The 17,739-nt window shown below is 38.4% G+C and overlaps 2 protein-coding genes across 4 annotated transcripts; both read right to left on the bottom strand.

The window, feature by feature from the left end:
- Positions 1-463: 463 nt before the first annotated feature.
- LOC131690199 (death-associated protein 1) lies at positions 464-2,119 on the bottom strand. Of its 3 annotated transcripts, none has more exons than XR_009305528.1 (5): positions 2,036-2,067; positions 1,850-1,966; positions 1,561-1,649; positions 939-1,196; positions 464-827 (listed from the first exon to the last, which is right to left on the bottom strand). XR_009305528.1 is itself a non-coding variant. In XM_058975783.1 (5 exons), the coding sequence occupies exons 2-4, from the start codon at positions 1,893-1,895 to the stop codon at positions 1,032-1,034; spliced, it is 300 nt and encodes a 99-aa protein (XP_058831766.1). In that variant the 5' UTR covers positions 1,896-1,966; positions 2,036-2,067; the 3' UTR covers positions 464-827; positions 1,024-1,031. The 3 variants fall into 3 exon arrangements, 2 of the variants coding, with proteins under 2 accessions (XP_058831766.1, XP_058831767.1); XM_058975783.1 differs by having other exon boundaries at positions 1,024-1,196; XM_058975784.1 differs by having other exon boundaries at positions 464-1,196; positions 1,850-1,913; positions 2,036-2,119.
- Positions 2,120-11,582: 9,463 nt separating this feature from the next.
- Positions 11,583-13,160, bottom strand: LOC131692026 (probable phenylalanine--tRNA ligase, mitochondrial). The gene is made up of 3 exons (XM_058978853.1): positions 12,640-13,160; positions 11,850-12,590; positions 11,583-11,783 (listed from the first exon to the last, which is right to left on the bottom strand). The coding sequence occupies exons 1-3, from the start codon at positions 13,066-13,068 to the stop codon at positions 11,616-11,618; spliced, it is 1,338 nt and encodes a 445-aa protein (XP_058834836.1). The 5' UTR covers positions 13,069-13,160; the 3' UTR covers positions 11,583-11,615.
- Between the last annotated feature and the right edge of the window lie 4,579 nt (positions 13,161-17,739).

The raw sequence follows: 17,739 nt of genomic DNA, 5'->3' as shown, positions 1-17,739 counted from the left end.
AATTACTAGGGACACCTTTTGATACACCAAAGGCATTCTGTTGAGGAACTTAACTTTTTTAACAGACCACGTAGCCGATTTACAGAGAACAGAACGGCAGTACTTGTTTTGCATTCAGAATTCTTCCTGGCTGGGGCTGTAACAGGCGTTAAATAGAATCGTTCAGTTACAAAGATTTCATATCTAGCAAGTGGTGAATGTAGATAGATGTGGCGTTATGGCAGTTTTTGGAAATCATTCTGGAGTGAAGTAGAAGAAATGCTGAATAATCAAAATAGTGCGACATATGGTGCCGCACTTTATCTGCTATTCATACGTTTGAAAATGTTGTAATTATTGTTACCCAGTAGTCATCCGCACAAATACACTGACTCTCTTATCAGATAATCAACACGAAAACATGAGTGAAACTTAAATGGAGCTGACATACACGAGAAAAATTCACAATGTTGCAGACAAAACGTATTTAAAGACATGATTATCAGTAGCATTTACTTTTTTATTATGTAATTATACAATGACCATAAAAATTTATTTCTTGACTTCAAATAATTCCGAACGTTATAATAGATAACATTACATTAGAGTTAGTTTTAATAAAAACGGTTACACGTACACGAATTGAATACGTGTTTAAGCACATATCTTACCGTTAATAATAAAACGATAACGTATGTATACTAATCCCAAAACCGATAGAAAAAGTTTTTAAAACAAATTAGTTGATGCAAGCGCCAGATTCCTGCAGGGTTTGCTATATATAAGCACAAATGCACGCGCCGGTCTATTCCGTGTAACCTTCTGATCACATCAGAAGTAAAGCAAATCTATCAACGATACAAAATAACGTTTTGAAGGGATACACCATTTTTATACATTACTGCGAATCTCATATTCGAATGAAAGTGTATGACAACAGTTCAATCAACCATGCATACCATTCTCCTTCGAACAGGCGATCCACCGCAATGTAGAATAATCGAGTTTAATAATAAGGTACGGGCAGCACCATCAGTATCTCACTCATTCACTCAACACTTCCGAGGTTGCTGAATGTGGTTGACTGGTCGCGGAGGAATCTGTACCACAGGTTTCTGGGCATGGGCAACTTGACTAGCCTCCACCGAGTGCTCGCTGTGTTTGCTGGCCGAGGAACTCTGCACGACTTCGCCAGTGTTTACATTTGGCGCTGGATTCTGAAAAGTAGCTAAGATTTTAAAATGTGTTTCATTTTGTTTGATACCCTCTAACTATCGCACCCAGTATTAGGATTTGTTTATAAACAACACTACGACAACTTGTGCTCAGGTCAAAAAAGCATGATGCATCCTTACTGCCGTTCTACGCATAATTATCCTATGTATATAGGGAATCCCATAGAACATGGGACAAATATGCTTATAACGGTAGCTCACCCTTACTACGGTAACTAACGGATATGCTCTGCCAGATATGGTAGTTGCATCGGTGAACTATGTAGGAATATTCTAATTTCGCAACAACTGTTAATATTCAAGCTACAGCCTTGACACAGTGAATTCTATAATCAATGATGCTTACCGATAGACCGATGACTTCAACAGGATCTTTCGCTGGCCTCTCAGTACTTGGAGTCTTGTGCTGCACGATGCGCATACCACCGGCCTTGACTAGAAAAGAACGTAATTAACTTTTGCATCGATTGGAATTCAAAAACAAGACTAATATGTGTTGGCTACGTCTTTCAAGGTCACGTTAACTTGATTAGACGTCTTCTTGAAAACGATGTTCTTATATCCTACTTCGAAAACTATTTTAAAACTTGGAAGTAGCAATGATCTACAAAATACACGTAGTAATGGGAACTTACCTGCTGGTGGACGTCCTGCCACAAGACCTTTATCTTCATCAGCCATTTTCAATTCACTGTGAAACTATTTAATGCACCAACAAAGTGCTCAATTTTAATGCGATATAGTAATGCGCGCTAGAATATTGAAATATATTGACAAATATTTACGCTATATGAATGCAGTACATTAATTTTTGACTATACCTGTCCGAAATGGCGAAACGAACCTCCACGATGGCAAATACGAGACAATAATCAGACAAAAATATTACCCTTGCAGCATGCACACAGTTTTGTTTTTCTTATACATCAGTTTGAGGGTGTTAGTTTCGTGCGGCGCTGGAAATACACCGGCCAACAAAAAAATCAGTTTACCGAGACTTACTGACATCGCAGCTCCATTTTTTGCATACACAAAATAAATGAATGTTGGCTACGGTAAAATGACTGTGCCACCTTTTTCGAGGAAGCCAGCTGGCTCTTAAGAATGTCTATATTTGGTAATAAGGTCTGTAATTTGGGATGTCTGTAAAAATATGTTTATTTGCCTGGTAGAAGGCTGGAAACATTAGGGAAATGAGCCTTTTTAGTCCTCTCTATAACCTTTCTCAGACTAAATACCAGTGTACTGTTGCTTAAACATCTACATAATGCTTATCTGGCTGGAATGTATCTAAATTAGTTATGGAATTTGCGTTTCGACTATGTCTCATCAGAATTCGACACTAACTTAGTGACAGGACTAAGCTAGCGCCGGATCGACGCTAGCTCTAAAAACGAAAACACTATTTATGTTATTCTTGACAAACCCATATTACTACTTAAGTAAATACTATTTTTCTTCACTGAGGAGTCGAAACGCGAATTCCTTAACTAGTTTAGTTATAGATTTTGTGCTCTACACGCGCATAGATTGATTGGTTAAACAATTTTGTCCTCAGTAGAAAAAATAGCTTGAACCCAAAATTTTTCTCCGCTGAGAAATATAGCACATTGCATTAGCTTGCTAAGCCAAACCAAGTTTCGATTTCATTAATTTTCATCAGCTTAATCAGAACTCCGTTTCTTGCGGTACATCACGCAGGATTAGGGGATTTAGGGGGCTCAGAAACACAAATAGCGCCGGATTGACGCTAGCTCTAAAAACGAAAACACTATGTTTCTGAGCAAACCCCTAGTACTGCGTAATGTCACGCAAGAAAAGAAGTTTCTGGGAAAATTATTGCCAAAACAGTGATTATGAACGTATGACGAGATCATTTCCCTCGTTGGTAGAACGGTAGAAATAGGTTTTTAAGTTTCCCGGGCCTCAGAAGCAGTGATTTTCTATGTCATAAGTTTAGTTCGTCTTCACAAGGGTTAAGCAACTGAATGTAAACATCGGGTAGTACTAGCATTGTTCATTGTTGAATAAATTTGTTGATGAGCTATCATAAAAGCAATGGAATTTTAACCCAAAAACAGAGATGATTTAACAGGCTAGAGTACAGTTAAACCCAAGAGAATGCTACTAATTATTGAACTAAAAGCACAAGAGTTAGTTAAATAGAAAAAAAGAATAACGTTTAAACACAGAGTAAAGAATGTGCTCAAAGCTAGGGGCAGATCACTCTAGGAATGTATAAAAAAAATTCATCAAATTAGAAAAAAAAATGCATTTAATTTCCATTTTTGCATCAACTTTGCACTCCCTCGCAGAAAAGTTTGTTCAAAAAACGTCCTACGCTGATCCACTTTGTTCGACGTTTTGTGGAATGTAGGGCTAGTTTTTTCGTAGGGTTTTGACGTCTTAAACGAAACTCAAAAGACATTGCACGCAACGCAAAATACATTATGAATTACTATTTTGATGGAAATAAATGCATTTAATTTCGCTGATTTGCAAAAATGCATCACAAGTGATCTGCCCCTAGGATCAAAGTCTACAAAATGGAGTTTAGACAATGAAGAGTAAAGAGTAACAATTGAGAGCAAAGAGTGAAGAGGAAAGAGCAAAAAGTAAATAATGAAGAATAAACCTGTTTTAATCCACCTAGTGGTGCAATTGTGCCTTTCTCATTTGTCCAAACTACGATTCCATGGCTGGTTATGTTCAATATAATGGTGGAAATGTATATTGATGGATCGACAGCCACAAACTTGAGATGCCATGTGTCGACACTGAAACATTTGAAACCAGAGGTGGACCCAGAGGGGGGCCCTGCCGAAAATTTTCAACTTTCAATTTTAAACTAATTTGAATTTTAAAGTAGTTTCAAACTCAAAATCATATCAAACCAAATTTTTCACTGGTTTTTAATAAACGCGGTTATTGCGTATTACGTAATGTGTTCATTTCAAAATCTAGATTTCAAACCCAATAGGAAATTTTTTTCTGGATCCGCTCCAGCATGAAACAAAAATATATAATATTTAATTAGCTTAATCAGCATTAACTCAATGTCATCTTTCGGCTAACTTATTTTATCATGCGAAGGTGTGTGTGAAGGGATGAATAACCCACAACCAAACCACCCCCAGCCTATATCTTGGTATGCCTACTGGATGAAGGTGATTGGGATGAGAGAGGGGTGGGTCTGAAGAGGGTGAATGAGGTGGTCGTTTCAAGGGGATCTGTTGGAGAGCTTTGACGGGGTGGAACTTGAGAGGGGGCAACCTCTCATCGCATACCCATAGCTACGCTCCTGTAAAAATACAGAACACCTATACTGCCCATACATGCATAAGAGTGCAGTATTGAAAAACAGCAAGCCGACAAAAATGCTGTTCAAGATTTACATTTTTCATTGAGCCTTATGGAAGGGACAACCATGTTGTAGTATTTTTTTTCGATATTTTCTGAACAAACCTGGTAATCTTATTTGTGCATTATGATTCAGTGGTGATACAGAATACAATCCAACAGATATCTCATTTTCGACAAAAATCCATATGGGACTCTAATTGCTTATATGGGCAGTATATTAGTCAACAAGTTAAGAATTAAGTTGGTCATATTCAGAGTGATTGCATAACCACTAGGGTGGCACAAACTTTCGAAATCGTTTGAACCGATATATGTAGAACAACTCGCAAGTCTATCACAAACTACTATGCAAAATATTGATGCAATTGGTTGCACTATAATTTAATTTAATATGGTTGAATAATCAATTTCATTTAAATTTGTTTTGTCTTGTCCCTATGCATTCCAAAAATATGTACTATGCAAATTCAGAAAGATGCAACGAAAATTTTCAACTTTCCCAAAGACAGTAAATGGCTACGACTTTTGGATCAAAAGTTATTCCAAATGCAATGCTTAAGAGTCGTTAGTATGAATGAAATTTGAATTTGAAATTTTTATCTGGAAACTCTGGCTGATTCTTTAATCAAGTTAACCGTGCTGTATTAGTTAATAACTCCATTATGCAGTTCACCAAATATGCGATCTTATAGGTCAGATGGTATCGTTAGTAACATCCAATCTGATGAACAGGAGTTCGGTTCTATATTTTCAAGAATTTTTTTCAGATGAAGCACGATTTTTCCTTATTTGAATAAGTATGGTTGGATCGTTATATACACAATTATACAGTTCAAGACACAACATTTGTCTCTAGTAACAGATATCGGCAGAACAACTTAATCCAATATTTCAGTTATAGCATGTAAGTGGACTGCCGCTCGAGACAGGAATAACTATATGCTGAGCGCAAAATAACTTCTGAATTCCGTACACTAGTAATTTACCTCTTAATATAAAATAGATCGCCATAAGTAATGCCGCGTGTTAGTATAATGAAATGAAACTATTTAATCACTTTTTTGTTTTTAATTCTATTTTATTATATGTATGTTTTATTTTTTTTGAATAATGTCTAAGCCGTAATAATTTAAGAGAGAAGCGGTTTCAGTTTTCTATGGTATTCAACTACCTGTAGTAAATACTCATGTTGCACTGGATCTTTGATTATCCTGTTATTGAAATCAGTAGCCAGTTTTACCGCTAATTCAGCCACATCATTAACTACTTGTAGTGCTGCGTTCCTTCGTTGCGCGTTTATATACGATATTTCAGTGACCCATGTGTCCGGTGGTGTTGAAATGAAGCTGGTGTCCATCTCGAGAAAAATCATTGTTGCCGAAGTAACAAAATCGGCTAGAGTTGCATTCTTCCGGATTTTGGCGGCTTTTAAAGGTATCTTTGGTTCCGTATCAGATGAATTTCTCCACTGACATGTACTATTGAGACTAACCATTTTCAGTTTTTCATCATTGTCGAAAAATGCTATACCGATATTTTGCTCAGATAAATACCAGAGATGGTTCTGGAATGCTTTTTGTGCCACTGTCGAAAACTCACGATCAAAAAAACTGTTAATATCACGCCAAAACTCTAAATCAGCTCTTGGTGCAACCAAGGCACTTCTAGAGCGGAACCAATATTTTGTATAAACTTGAGATATAAAAATACAAAGTATTACGTAGTGCTTGATTAGCTTGCTACCTATGTCTTTAATCTGATGCCCCAACATCCAGATTTTCATCACATAGATTGCTCGGCCCATCCATCGCGCACGACTTAGTGATCCAGCTTTCTGAAACCGAGCACCAGTTGGCAAGGATCCCCCTAGAAATAATACAACCAATTCCAACATTTCTTTGTAGTCATCGCGAGGATGAACTTCAAACAGCATAAAGTTACAAAACTCCACAATATTTTCACGCCAACCCGAACAATATTTTTTTAACTGAGGTACATCTAAAACCGTGCGAAAATTTTCTGTGTCGAAATGGCCATAGTTGATTTTTTTTTTGGAATGACTTGAAATTATCAAGTTGATTTGATCGCGAGCTGTCTCCGTCAATCTCGAACACATGTCTCAGTACCACCTCTGCTACATGGTGCCTGCATGCCAAAGCGAGCATCCTTCGTCTTAGCAATGATGGCAGTTACACTATGACACCATTTTTTGCGCCAGAGTTCACGCTTGTCGTGTCAAAACACATTGCAACCACCTTTTCTTCTACTGCCCACGCTTCTAATGCCTCTTTTATCGCGATAGTCTCCAAATTAGCTGTGCCATTCGGTAGTGCTGGGATTGCAAGGAGTTTCGAAATATTCTCTCCGGTGACTACTATCGCTAAGCGATCCATTCGATTGCCGTTCACATCTGGAAGAAGCTTTCCATCCCAGTGAACCATCAACGGAACTTCTGGATTGAACAGGTCCTTGATCTACAAAATGATTTTAAGAAGTTGCATTATCTTGAGTGAAGACATTTTACCTGCTTAGCAAGCTCATCTCTACGCTCGTGTCGAGTCCGTCTGATAGTTTCGCGATTTATAGCATAATCCGAAACATTAGAAAATTCGGTATGACTGTCTAAAATAATAGATTCTAAAATTTAACTTGCATTCTGACTTGATGTTCCAGTCCTTTCTAATGCAGCCGACACTCTAGGCGTAATAATGTTAATTTTTGCTGCTCTTTGCCAAGGAACATCCATATACGATGGTTTCGAATTATCTGAATTCGCTAAATCAATCGAACCTGTCGTATATTTCAATCGCTTATGTCCATCATCGCATTCGGCAGCCTGTGATCAAGAAATGGGTATTTAGTCAGATTTTTTAAAATAAAACTACAAAATACAATACTTACTTCACGGCTTATGGCCGTTGCGCAAGAGAATAGTTTAGATTTCGAACACAAAATTTTTCGCGCATTCTTTTGTCGTAGGCAGTGTTTCGCTTTCTATTTGATCTCAACTCTAGAACAAAAATAGTTTAGTGAATATTTGGTTTATATTTAGCTGTATTGTTTTTAATATATGAATATTTACTTCGCCATTTTTCGTATATCCTTTTTATTTCACGCTTTATCCTGAAACCGTCGATCGTCATTTCACTCAAATGCTTCGAGACTTTCTTTGTGCTTTCACAAATCGTTAAATTTTTGTCATGGTTATGATAAAACACAAATTTCAAAACATCCGAATTGGTCGGTATTCGGTTCGTGGGAAGATGAGATGTGGTGGTTCCCAACAAATACATATAATTATTGGAACGTAGACTTCGTTTTATCGTTGACATTTTGAAAAATAGATAAAGATAAAAAATGATATTTCTCGAAGCAAACTAGATCATACCTTTATAAAAATAACAATTTCTATTTATAAAAAGGAAACGGTAAGATTAAACTTTGTCCAACCATAGGATCTTTTCTTCGTCTTTTCTTTTGATAGCTAGATAAATTTGAACACCATTTGCACAGCATGGTAACTTCCTTCTAAAGCAGCTCTAATAGTAATTAATTGTAGATTTTAGTTGTAGTCCCAATAGAATGTGATCTAGCTTTCAAAACAACGAGCATCGGTTCCGCTTCGGTCTTGTTTGTATTTCTACCCTTGAATTGAAATGCATAAATTATTGCACACCGGTAAAAAATATTCATGCTGTTGCAATTCGATCTTGCGTTCTTTGGATCACATGTTTCCGATGATACCATCTGATCTATATTTGCGCTTCACACCAACCGTATCACTGATGACCATAACTTGTACGTCAAGGTTCACTTGATTGAAAGTCCAGTCTCCCGGGTAGCCAGAGATAATATTATTTTCATAACTTTCAAGACATCAATGGATAAATCTTGTAATTACACAAGAACTCGCGGTGATAGCTATAATCTGTCTTTAGAAAAAGTTGTTCCCCTTGGTTGTATCTACAAAATGCAGCACACTATATATTTTCTGGTGGCACCCAACGATAGTTTTACGAATTTAATAAAAAGTCATTGTTTTCCTATAGTAAACTTCATACAAATTTGTAATCGCCTGTGCTAAAACATGCTCCAAAAATTTTAATTCAAATTTTGCATATGAATACGATGGCCAATTGCCAATTTTTATAATCCTGTTCTGCATTGCTTCATTTTTTTCATACATCCTTGTGCCACCCTAATAACCACTCTATATAAGAAAGGCAAAAAGTCCAAAAAACCATTTTATATCAAATCTCCACGTTTCATGCATTTTAAAGACATTTGGCATTAAAAGTTCGAATTTGAAATTTCCCCCCTTTGAGCCGTCAAGAACCGTCGCGACTTTGGTTAGTCATTATTGATCTATACTGGTAAATCCTAGTAATTTTGCATCCATTTTAATAGGATTTGCACCAATTTGATATCATGCTGGTACTAGTTTATATGGGAATTTGCTGTGTGGCCGCACTCTTCAACTCGTAATTCCGGAACTGGACGTCCAATCAATAAAAAATTCAATATTTCTTTTTCCACATACACACATACATACACACACAGACATTTTTCGATCTCGACGAACTGAGTCGAGTGATATACGACACTCGGCCCTCCGGGTCGGGATTATGTTCTTAATGTTCAGAGTGATTGCAGAACCTTTCTATGTGAGAAAGGCAAAACGAAGTTGTAAAGAGTAAAATGTAAAGAGTAATGTGTGAAGAGTAATGGGAAATAGTAGTGAAAATGATAAAGTGAAAACAATAGTGAAAGTGGAAAAGTATAAATAGTAATGAATAAAGTGTAATAAGTAAAGTGTAATGAGTAAAGTGTAAAGTGTATAGTGTAAAGAGTAAAGTGTAAAGAGTAAAGTGTAAAAAGTAAAGTGTAACGAGTAACGTGCGAAGAGTAATGTGTAAAGAGTAGAGAGTAAAGAATAAAGAGTAAAGAGTAAAAACCAAAGTGTTGAGAGTAAAGAGTAAGAAGTAAAGAGTGAAGAATAAAGAGGAAACAAAATAATTCAATAACAATAGAGAGCATTCGTAAGGAAGAAAATAAGAAAAGGAATAAAAAAAGTGATAAAAAATCTGGTAACATCCACCCAACATAACACATCTATATATAAGAAGCAAATAAATACACCAAATAGGCAAATAAATCAACTAACATAAGGACATGGTCAGGTATGCAGTTAACTATTATAGTCATTAAATAGTATCTATACTACCCATGATCGCATATTTGTCCCGTTTGCTATGGGATTTCCTGTTTTTATGGGACTGGTTTGCGATCATGGACAGTATACTGCCGTAATCTGCATAATTCAATATTAATTCGTCAAAAGGGCGAGAGTGTTTTTGTAAACAAACTTGTTTCGCTCATTAGTCTGCTGCAGAGTGGAATTTCATGAAAAATATGCGCTAATGTAAATTTTTACCCTTCGTAGAAGTAATTTCAATTGTTTTCTGCTTTGAAATTATAGTAAATTAAGAGAAACCATCAAAATAAAAGTTTGTTTACAAATCTTATTCGCCCTTTTGTAAGTTTAATATGGAATTGTCCTATGTATTATGGGATTCCCTATTTGTATACATGGGACAATTATGCGTAGAACGGCAGTATTGCAAAAAAGATTTTACTGTACCAGCCACCCAAGAAAAGTTCGGGCGTTTTGGCTATGTTATGCCATACGTGAGTTCAAACAACACGTCTTCTATGCAGTCGGCAAAGCGTCTCGAGCGCTAGGATGCATTTTCAGGATAGCCAAAAATTTTACAGATGTTTATTGTCTCAAATCGCTGTACTGCGCTTTATCCCGATCAATCCTAGAATATTGCCCTGAAGTGTAGAGCCCAAACTACAATAACGGCGTTGAGAGAATTGAAAGCGTACAGCGTCGCTTTTCACGTTTCGCGCTCCGTAAATTGCCGCGGAGAGATCCTGTCCGATTACCTAGCTATGAAAACCGGTGTCAGCTGATTCAACTGGAAGCTTTGTTTCTCGCCGACACTTTGCAAGGTCATATAGATGCCCCAGCTATATTAGAACAAATTAATATAAACGTCGCACCACGAACATTACGCAATAACATTATGCTTCGATTACCGTTCAGACGCACTAATTATAGTATGCATGGAGCCATCACTGGTCTACAAAGGATTTTCAACCAGGTTGCTTCAGCTTTCGATTTCAACGTGTCTAGACAAACTCTGCGTCAGCGATTTTCTAGACTTTTTAATCAATCTTTTAATCGCATTTGACTTTTGTACCGTTTTTGTGAATTATTGTATGACCACTATTTGTGTATATGACTTGAATGTTAGTAATAAGTTTATTATTAAGACCAACACCATTGGGGCTTTGGTATGCCTGTTGGTGTATAAGACTAATAAAGGAATAGATGATTCATGAAGTACTAGCGTTTTTTTTCAATAAAGGGGGGGGGGGCACTTTTTTAGAAATTTGGCTAAAGCAAATTGATCGAAACTTTTGTACATTAAAACTGCATTTCAATAAAATTCTGATTGAAAAATTATCTCGAAAACTCAACGTAGGGGTTAGGCATTTTTTAACATAGAATGTGAATGCAAAGTTTGGAAAAAAATCAGTTAAGTAGTTTTTGAATGGCAGTTAACACCGCAAATCGTGTTTTTTTTTCAGGGACGTTCCACAAAAAGCTTCGTCGCCAAGTCGCTTGTCGACATTTTAACAGAAAAAATTACAGATTGTATTGAAATGATACAGTATAATGCATAACCCCACCTAAATGGCCAATTCAGAGATCTCTCTTTTAGTTTACTTATTCGATGTGAAATTATGAATCCACTGAAATTTGAAAATTTTGAGAAGCTTGTACAGCTTCAATCCAGATTCATGACAAAGTATATAATTATATCAATTACTTCCTGTCACCAAATGTGTAGATCAATATTTCACACGAATAGTTAACGTCCCTACTACTAGATTTCACTGGACGTGATACATCACGAGTACTTAGCGGAATCCTAATCATTGCTGTACATATATTTAAGCCAACCCGTTTTACCTAATAACCACGTTGAACTCTTTTACCATCTCAGCCGCTATTTTCGCGTGAGTAACATTGGCTTCAGCTTGTGTTAGGGTTCGGGACATGTGACGGTAAACAATCCGAAAACATAGACTAGACTTACCGGTCTTCGGATGATTGAACTTGTCGATTAAGGTTACCTGGGAAAAACAGATAAATTGATTCAAACTCTAATTTCCCTAAAAGTAAGCGCATATATGATTTACCTGTTCCACCATGTCCTCTCCGATTGTTCGTACCAAGTCGTAAAAATCGTTCACCGAGAACGTTTCGAAAGATAACCCTTCCGGCAACCAAAATGAGATGTCATTTGTACACTGTGGATAAGACGATATCGGTTTGTACTTTACAATTTTTTCGTCATTGAATTGATTTAGAAAACCACTATCCGTACTCCAAAACAATCTAATATCTGGAATATCGAACAGCACCATAGCCAACCGCTCCAGTCCGACTCCAAAGGCATACGCAATCGAATTATCTACCCCTGCTTTATCGAGAATCTCATTGCGACTGATACCACAGCCAAGAATTTCCAACCACTTGCCGTTGAAAAATATCTCCAACTCCCAGGAAGGCTGGGTAAAAGGAAAATACGTCTCGACCCATCGATACTCGACTTTTTCCCCAAACAAATCTTTCACCATCCCAACGAGCACCCGCTTCATTTCATGTTCGCAAAGCTTGACAGCCTCCAGTGTGTGACAGGGCTGCTTATGCTGATCAACACAATCCGAAATTGTACTAGTATCATTGGTCAGATAAGTTTTGTACGATTTTTCGAACACCTTCAACTCAGGCGTTCTTTCAAACAATTTATCTTGATGAATAATTCTAACTCCATCCATTTGATGGAACACCGGGTAATGCGTAGCGTCGATTTCGTCTCGTCGGTAGACATCTCCAGCCACTAGGAAATTATCCAAGCCAGCTTGAATGAGTTCGACCTTAAACAACGCAATTAGTTTTATATTTAAGTTTAATATAACAACTCACCTGGTGTGCAGTAGTATGAGCTCTTAAGAGATAGTCCTTGTTAATATAATAACAGTCACTTTTTGTCCTACTCGGATGGTCTTTCGGTACGAGCAGATTATCATAGTTTTGCTCAGTGGATACCACCGGACTTAGATTTTCATACACACTGAATAATGGACTTCCTCTTGGATTTAGGTAAGCTCCGTAAAAATATTTTACTATTCTTTTGCGAATAATCGACAGCGGATGATTTGCTTGCAAGTGTAAATTCCGATCCAGATGTGACAAGATTTTCGGTGTAATATTGGTCCAAGAATCTCGAGAATACTGTTGCTGATAAAGATCAACAGTTTTTTCGCTGATTTTGGCCTGGCTACTGAGTAATCTTTGTTTGAACACTTGTAACCGTACCGTTGGCTGAGCTTTAAGGATTTTAATGAAAAACATACTAGCAAAACGGTGTTAGTTGCTATTTGAATCTCAGGAAACTTTTCTGCGAAGCGCGGAGAGATTTCATAACTTTTGTTTATATTTTTTGACGAAACCCATAAACGTCAAAAATAGAATAGGGCTCACTTGGCGCTACTACAGTACACGCAGAAGAATCAGGCCTTTTTGAATCAACAAAACGCACACTGAAAAAAATCCAAACGTTAATTCTATTTGCTTCAAACCGCTTAAAATTCATATGAAGAAGAAATGCTATTGTTATCTCGCGCACACATATCTTCTATGTGTCAACTGTATAAACTATGTATGAACACACATAAGTTATATGTGCATATTGTTATAGAATGGGGTTTTATGTGCCCAATAGTTATGAAATGTGAATGTAAGATTAATATTTCTTGTAAATACACACATTAGGTTTATGTGCCAGCAAATAGTGTCTATATGCCTCCGTTAATTGCAAAAATCTATGTGTAAAATCAATAGGCATAACGTTTACTTTTTTTTGAGTGCAGGTATCTGCTACGTCGCCATGATTTCAAAGCCAACATCTAAAACGTCGCGTTATGGTCGATCCACAATAAGCAAATTCAATTTCATTCGACACAATTTTGTGATAGTCAAATTCGTTTAATTTGTTGGTGCTCCATGGTATAAAATTTTTGTTATTCACTGACATGTCTAAAACAAAACATTCTTCAATTAGCTGTCCAATATTTTCGCTTTTTAACAAATGTGTCATGCCGTATACGGTTTCTGACTAGTGAAAATCGAGCTTCGAGCAAAATGATCAGAACAATTTGAACTGTCAGTGGGGCCCATAATTTGTGTGCCCGCTGAGATGTTGACTTATGTCAGTTCAATACAAATGGGATAGGGGTGCCATATACCTGACAAAACGTTTAGTTGAATCTAAAACGTGGCGGATGACTGTTTTAAATCGAAATGGGCGTTTTTCGAAAGCACACTAAAAAAAAAGTAAACGTTATGCCTATTGATTTTACACATAGATTTTTGCAATTAACGGAGGCATATAGACACTATTTGCTGGCACATAAACCTAATGTGTGTATTTACAAGAAATATTAATCTTACATTTACATTTCATAACTATTGGGCACATAAAACCCCATTCTATAACAATATGCACATATAACTTATGTGTGTTCATACATAGTTTATACAGGTGACACATAGAAGATATGTGTGCGCGAGATAACAATAGCATTTCTTCTTCATATGAATTTTAAGCGGTTTGAGGCAAATAGAATTAACGTTTGGATTTTTTTCAGTGCATGTATTTGGTTTAGTTCAACAAATACTTCTGTTTACATTTTAAATAGAAACATTGTTGAATCAAAATAAAATTTGTTAGATCAAACCTAGGGGCAGATCCTAGGGGCAGATCACTTGTAATGCATTTTTAAAAATCTGCGAAATTAAATGCATTTATTTCCATCAAAATAGAAATTCATAATGTAATTTGCGTTGTGTGCAATGTTTTTGCGTTGCCTGCAATGTGTTTTGCGTTGCGTGTAAGACGTCAAAACCCTACAGAAAAACTAGCCCTACATTTAACAAAACGTCGAACAAAGTGGATCAGCGTAGGACGTTTGTCAAACAAACTTTTCTGCGAGGGAGTGCCAAGCTGATGCAAAAATGGAAATTAAATGCAGCGGCAGATCACTAAGAATGTATAACAAATTTGTATCAAATTAGAAAAAATGCATTTAATTTCCATTTTTGTTTGTAAACGTTAAAACACTAGCGCCGCCACACCAGCTATCCCAACTAACCGTCAAACCTATTCCGGAACCGATTCGGAATCCTGAATAGATTCAGTATGGATTCCAGCTCTATGGAAACAACCGATTCCGACTCAATGCATGATGCAGTAAGCCGAAATCCATACGGAATCCACTCAGAATTCTGAACCGGTTCCAGGATGATTTGACTACCCACTGAGACGTCCAAAAAATTGTTTCAAAATCGTTCAACACGGGTCAAACGATGAACGTTCGTTGAACGGTTATTTGGACGTTGTCCAAATTGGTCCAACGAACGTCCTTCATTGGACGATTTTGAAACCAACCGTCCTTAGAGGGTAGGTATATGTATAACCGCTGTCAATTCCGTCGAACTCAGCCACTAAAAAACATGACGACAGTAGCGCACCTGGTGGAGATATTCCAACCACTTTAAAAACGTTAGGGATTTTTACACAAGTTGAATGCTGAAGATGGACGTCTGTTCTCTGTGGGATGAGTATTTAAATGACACAAATCCATCAACAATTAACAGCGCTAAAGTTGTTTAAAATTATGCCACATTTTCGTAACGCAGTTCGAAATTAGATTTTAGTTTTACAGCTAGCCCCAACCCCATATAGTAGAGTAAAGCATTTTCAATGCTAAAAATCCAGCGTGTCGAGATCAGCGTCCATCCCACGGATGCGTGCGCTGCAGCACCTGGGTGTGATGATCGACGATCGGTTAAATTACAACAGCTATGTCGACTATGTATGTAAGAAGGCTGCAAGGACAACTAACGCATTGGCAAGGATCATGCCGAATCACGGATAAGCAATAGGCAGCACGAGGCGTCTCCTGGCGGGCGTCCCATCTTCAATACTGAGGTATGGCGTTCCGGCCTGAGCTGCTGCGCTGGACTCAAAGCTGAACAGGACGAAGTTGACAAGCACGTTTCGCCTAATGGCTGTTCGTGTCGCGAGTGTCTACAGAACAATATCGTCGGAGGCAGTATGCGTTATCGGCGGAATGATCCCCATCTGCATAACCCTGGCGGAGAACGTGGAATGCTACCAGCAGAGAAATGCACGTAACGCCTCCGTTGCGTTACTGGTCCGAGCGGACTCGTTAGCTAAATGACAGCACGAGTGGGACATCGCGAAGAAGGGAAGGTGGACCCACCGACTCATCCTAAATGTGTCGGCTTCGATGCATAGGAAGCATGGAGTGGTGAACTTTGGACGCTCTTTGTCACCCCTTCGCCCGGAGTGTACGACCGTGCAGGAGACACCGGAACACGTGGTCTTCGAATGCTCGTGTGAGTATACCTGTTGTGACAGTTGACAATATCGTCGAAGAGATGTGCCACGACGAGCATACCTGCACCCAAAAAAAAAGTAAACGTTATGTCTATTGGTTTTACACATAGATTTTTGCAATCAACGGAGACATATAGACACTATTTGCTGGCACATAAACCTAATGTGTGTATTTACAAGAAATATTAATCTTACATGGGATGTTGTTAACAGAGTGGTTACAAGCATTCTCTCCAAGCTGCAGAGGAAATGGCGAAGGGACCAACAAAAGAAGCCAAAAATCGGGCTTCGAAATAAATTCCGCCGCCGGGGAACTCTCCGACTGTGTAGACTAGGTCCACAACCGGGGACCAGTTGAGTGGTACGTGGCGTAGCCCTGGATTTGGGTCGTCGGGGCGCCTGTGAACCGGACGTCAAGCTTCATCGGAATTGCCAGACCGACCTACCGGGTAGCTCGTGAGTAGGCTAGATCCACCGCCGGGGATTAGACCGAGTACACCGCGTCGCTCTGCTAGCAGTGGGTCGTGTGGGCGCTGGTTAACCGGAGGCTACGCTCCACCCGGAATCGCCGGATAGACCTCAGCATCTACTGGCTGGCCCGTCGAGTAGGCTAGATCGAGTAGATCGGGACGACGCGGAGAGCTAAATGGCTCACAGAAACGAACATCGATATCAGGTGAAATCTACCGCTCGGTTTCCGGAGAACCTCCCTCGCCGGGGAATTCTTTGTCGGAGTAGGCTAGATCCATTGTCGGGGACTAGACTGAGTAGTTCGCGAACAAGTCGGGAGCTCTACGAGTAAATGGCGCTGAATTGTACGAGAAGGGAGTTGCGGTGCTAACTGGAACAAGGGAGCCGAGTCGTGGTGAATTAGACAATCTGAGTCGGTGAATAAGACAATCTGAAGTTTGCCGCCCAGATTGTCTTCGTAGGGGAGGAGCACTAAACCTCGACTCACAGCCAGCTCTCCGACTGCCATGCAGAAATTGCCAGTCTGTGTGGATGGTGGGGAACTGGTGGTGTGTCGAGGAGTGGGGCTGTAACCATACTGAAGGAACTAACTACCAAGTAGTAGAATTAGAGTGGGTGCTATGTACATAAAAACCCGTCCCCGAAGCAATGCCGTAAGGTAGTGCCGGGGAGGAATCAGGTGCTGGGCAAGAGCAATTGTTTTTAGCGGGTCGGGTGATGGCAGCCCAAACCCGTTCCCTGAGAAATTTGGGTTTTTGTACATTTTTTCCCATCTCAGGGTTTTCTTGAAACTTTTTAATGTTCTCTAAAAAAACACACGCAAGCACACACACATTTTTGAATAATGAATGAGCCGTATTCAACTTCTTCCCGAAATGTATCATCTGATTAAACTTCAAATTTAAATTATGGGGAGAATTAGGGTAAAACGGGTTCTTACATTTCGTGTGGACATTCGTACTATTTGGAATCGATTCTGTAGAATATTGAACGTAAGCAATACAACTGTTGATCAACCGCATTCAGACTCTTTTCGAATGCCATGTTCAATTTTCCTTTCGAGATTATAGAAAATTGGGGTAAAACGGCTTTACACGTTCTGTGAGGTCATTATCTACCTACACTCGATA

The sequence above is a fragment of the Topomyia yanbarensis genome, chromosome 3 (assembly GCF_030247195.1).
Source record: "Topomyia yanbarensis strain Yona2022 chromosome 3, ASM3024719v1, whole genome shotgun sequence".
In the NCBI taxonomy this organism is placed as follows: domain Eukaryota; kingdom Metazoa; phylum Arthropoda; class Insecta; order Diptera; family Culicidae; genus Topomyia; species Topomyia yanbarensis.
This window is presented reverse-complemented; position numbering and strand designations above follow the sequence as displayed.

Bases quoted from the DNA above. Each gene is read 5' to 3' on its own strand.
- LOC131692026 (XM_058978853.1), bottom strand. From the start codon at position 13,068: ATGTTTTTCATTAAAATCCTTAAAGCTCAGCCAACGGTACGGTTACAA. The intron at 12,591-12,639 runs GTGAGTTGTTAT...GCGTTGTTTAAG, and splicing joins CTCATACTACTGCACACCAG to GTCGAACTCATTCAAGCTGG. The intron at 11,784-11,849 runs GTAAATCATATA...TGTTTTTCCCAG, and splicing joins GAGAGGACATGGTGGAACAG to GTAACCTTAATCGACAAGTT.
- LOC131690199 (XM_058975784.1), bottom strand. From the start codon at position 1,895: ATGGCTGATGAAGATAAAGGTCTTGTGGCAGGACGTCCACCAGCAG. The intron at 1,650-1,849 runs GTAAGTTCCCAT...GTTCTTTTCTAG, and splicing joins GGCAGGACGTCCACCAGCAG to TCAAGGCCGGTGGTATGCGC. The intron at 1,197-1,560 runs GTAAGCATCATT...GCTACTTTTCAG, and splicing joins TTGAAGTCATCGGTCTATCG to AATCCAGCGCCAAATGTAAA.